Here is a 1,527-nt window from a genome sequence, read left to right on the forward strand (position 1 = left end):
TTCTCTTCTCTGTTTTTCTCTGAACCTGCACATTCTCTTGCTACTTTCACCACATCTTCAACATGGTGCGGTGAGCGTGGACCCAAAGAGGGTAGTATGTGCAAGAAGCAAGGAATTGAGGAAGGAAAAACTTGATCTCTGTGCCTCAATCATCAATTTGAAGAGCACAGAACTCCAATTTCACAAATCAGTAAAATTAGGGGAGAGATGGCAGAACCATTCGCTGCGAACTCAGGTTCGTCACATTTTGCGGTAGAGTTACAAAGAATTACTGAACTTCTGAATCAAATCGCGTCAATTCAAGCCCAACTAACTCGGAACAGCGCCAATTCGAGTCAAGATCCAACAAACCCTTACTTTCTTCATCCTTTTGAGAGCGCCGGTACTCCTCTTATCCCTATTATTCTGGATGGCAAGAACTATGGCTCTTGGAGTAGATCAATGTTATTAGCATTGAAATCTAAAAATAAATTGAAATTCATAGATGGTAGTTTACCAAAGCCTGATGAAAATGATAGTGTGTTCAAATCTTGGGAAAGATGCAATACCTACGTCGTAGCTTGGATAAACCTCTCGTTAAGCCCTAGCATTTCACAATCGGTAATATGGATGAACGTTGCTAGCGACCTATGGAATGACCTAAAATGCAGGTATTATCATGGTGATAGATTTCGGGTGGCAGAATTACACGAGGAGTTTTATGCAGTTAACAAGGAGACGTGGATGTCACAACCTATTTCACTAAATTGAGATCAATTTGGGAAGACATAGAAAATTTCAGGATGATTCCTTCATGTGAATGTGGAAAGAATTGCAAGTGTGTTTAGGTGTTGTGAGAAGATACAAGTCTGAGGATCAAGTTACCCGTTTCTTGAGGGGTTTGAACGACCAGTACTCGGCTGTAAGGTCCCAAATTATGCTCATGGATCCCCTCCCCGATATCCACACAGCTCTTTCAATGCTCTCTCAGCAGGAAAGACAGCAACATAGCTTGGAACCTATCTCAACTGATAGACTCGTGGCATACTCTGCAACTTTCTCAAACACTATGGACTTCAGTCAGAATAGAGGGAGAGGAAGAGGTAGAGGAGGTAAGCAACAAGCTGGAGGGAGAGGTGGTCGAGGAAGACAACAAGAAAGAATACAGTGTTCACACTGTGAAAAATTGGGACACACCATAGAGACATGCTATAAAAAGCATGGCCTTCCACCACACTTGAGGCAAAGGAATGGTGGAGAAGCTGCTGTAAACATAATGGCCACAGCAGATACTGAGGTTGCAAATGGAGAACTCAGTATGCAGTTGGGAGAGTCCGAGACTTCCAATTCTGGATTTACTGCAGAACAGAAGGAAGCTTTGTTGGCATTGCTTCACACGCATGAACTAAGGAACATTCATAGTACCAGCCAAATTGTGACTTCACAGCAATCACCACCTCATCAAGGTAATTTGGTGCATGTTTTGCATTTCAAAACAAGTGTTAAAGCCCTAAACATTTCAAAACAAAAGTGCAAATGCTGGGTAAT

General features: G+C 42.2%; 1 protein-coding gene across 1 annotated transcript; it reads left to right on the forward strand.

Moving 5' to 3' along the window:
- The first annotated feature begins 207 nt into the window (after window positions 1–207).
- LOC148544524 (uncharacterized) lies at window positions 208–750 on the forward strand. The gene has a single exon (XM_088498950.1). The coding sequence runs from the start codon at window positions 208–210 to the stop codon at window positions 748–750; it is 543 nt and encodes a 180-aa protein (XP_088355076.1).
- Window positions 751–1,527: the final 777 nt, after the last annotated feature.

Source organism: Arachis ipaensis, chromosome B9, assembly GCF_059453495.1.
Source record: "Arachis ipaensis isolate K30076 ecotype BB chromosome B9, ASM5945349v1, whole genome shotgun sequence".
NCBI classification, from domain to species: domain Eukaryota; kingdom Viridiplantae; phylum Streptophyta; class Magnoliopsida; order Fabales; family Fabaceae; genus Arachis; species Arachis ipaensis.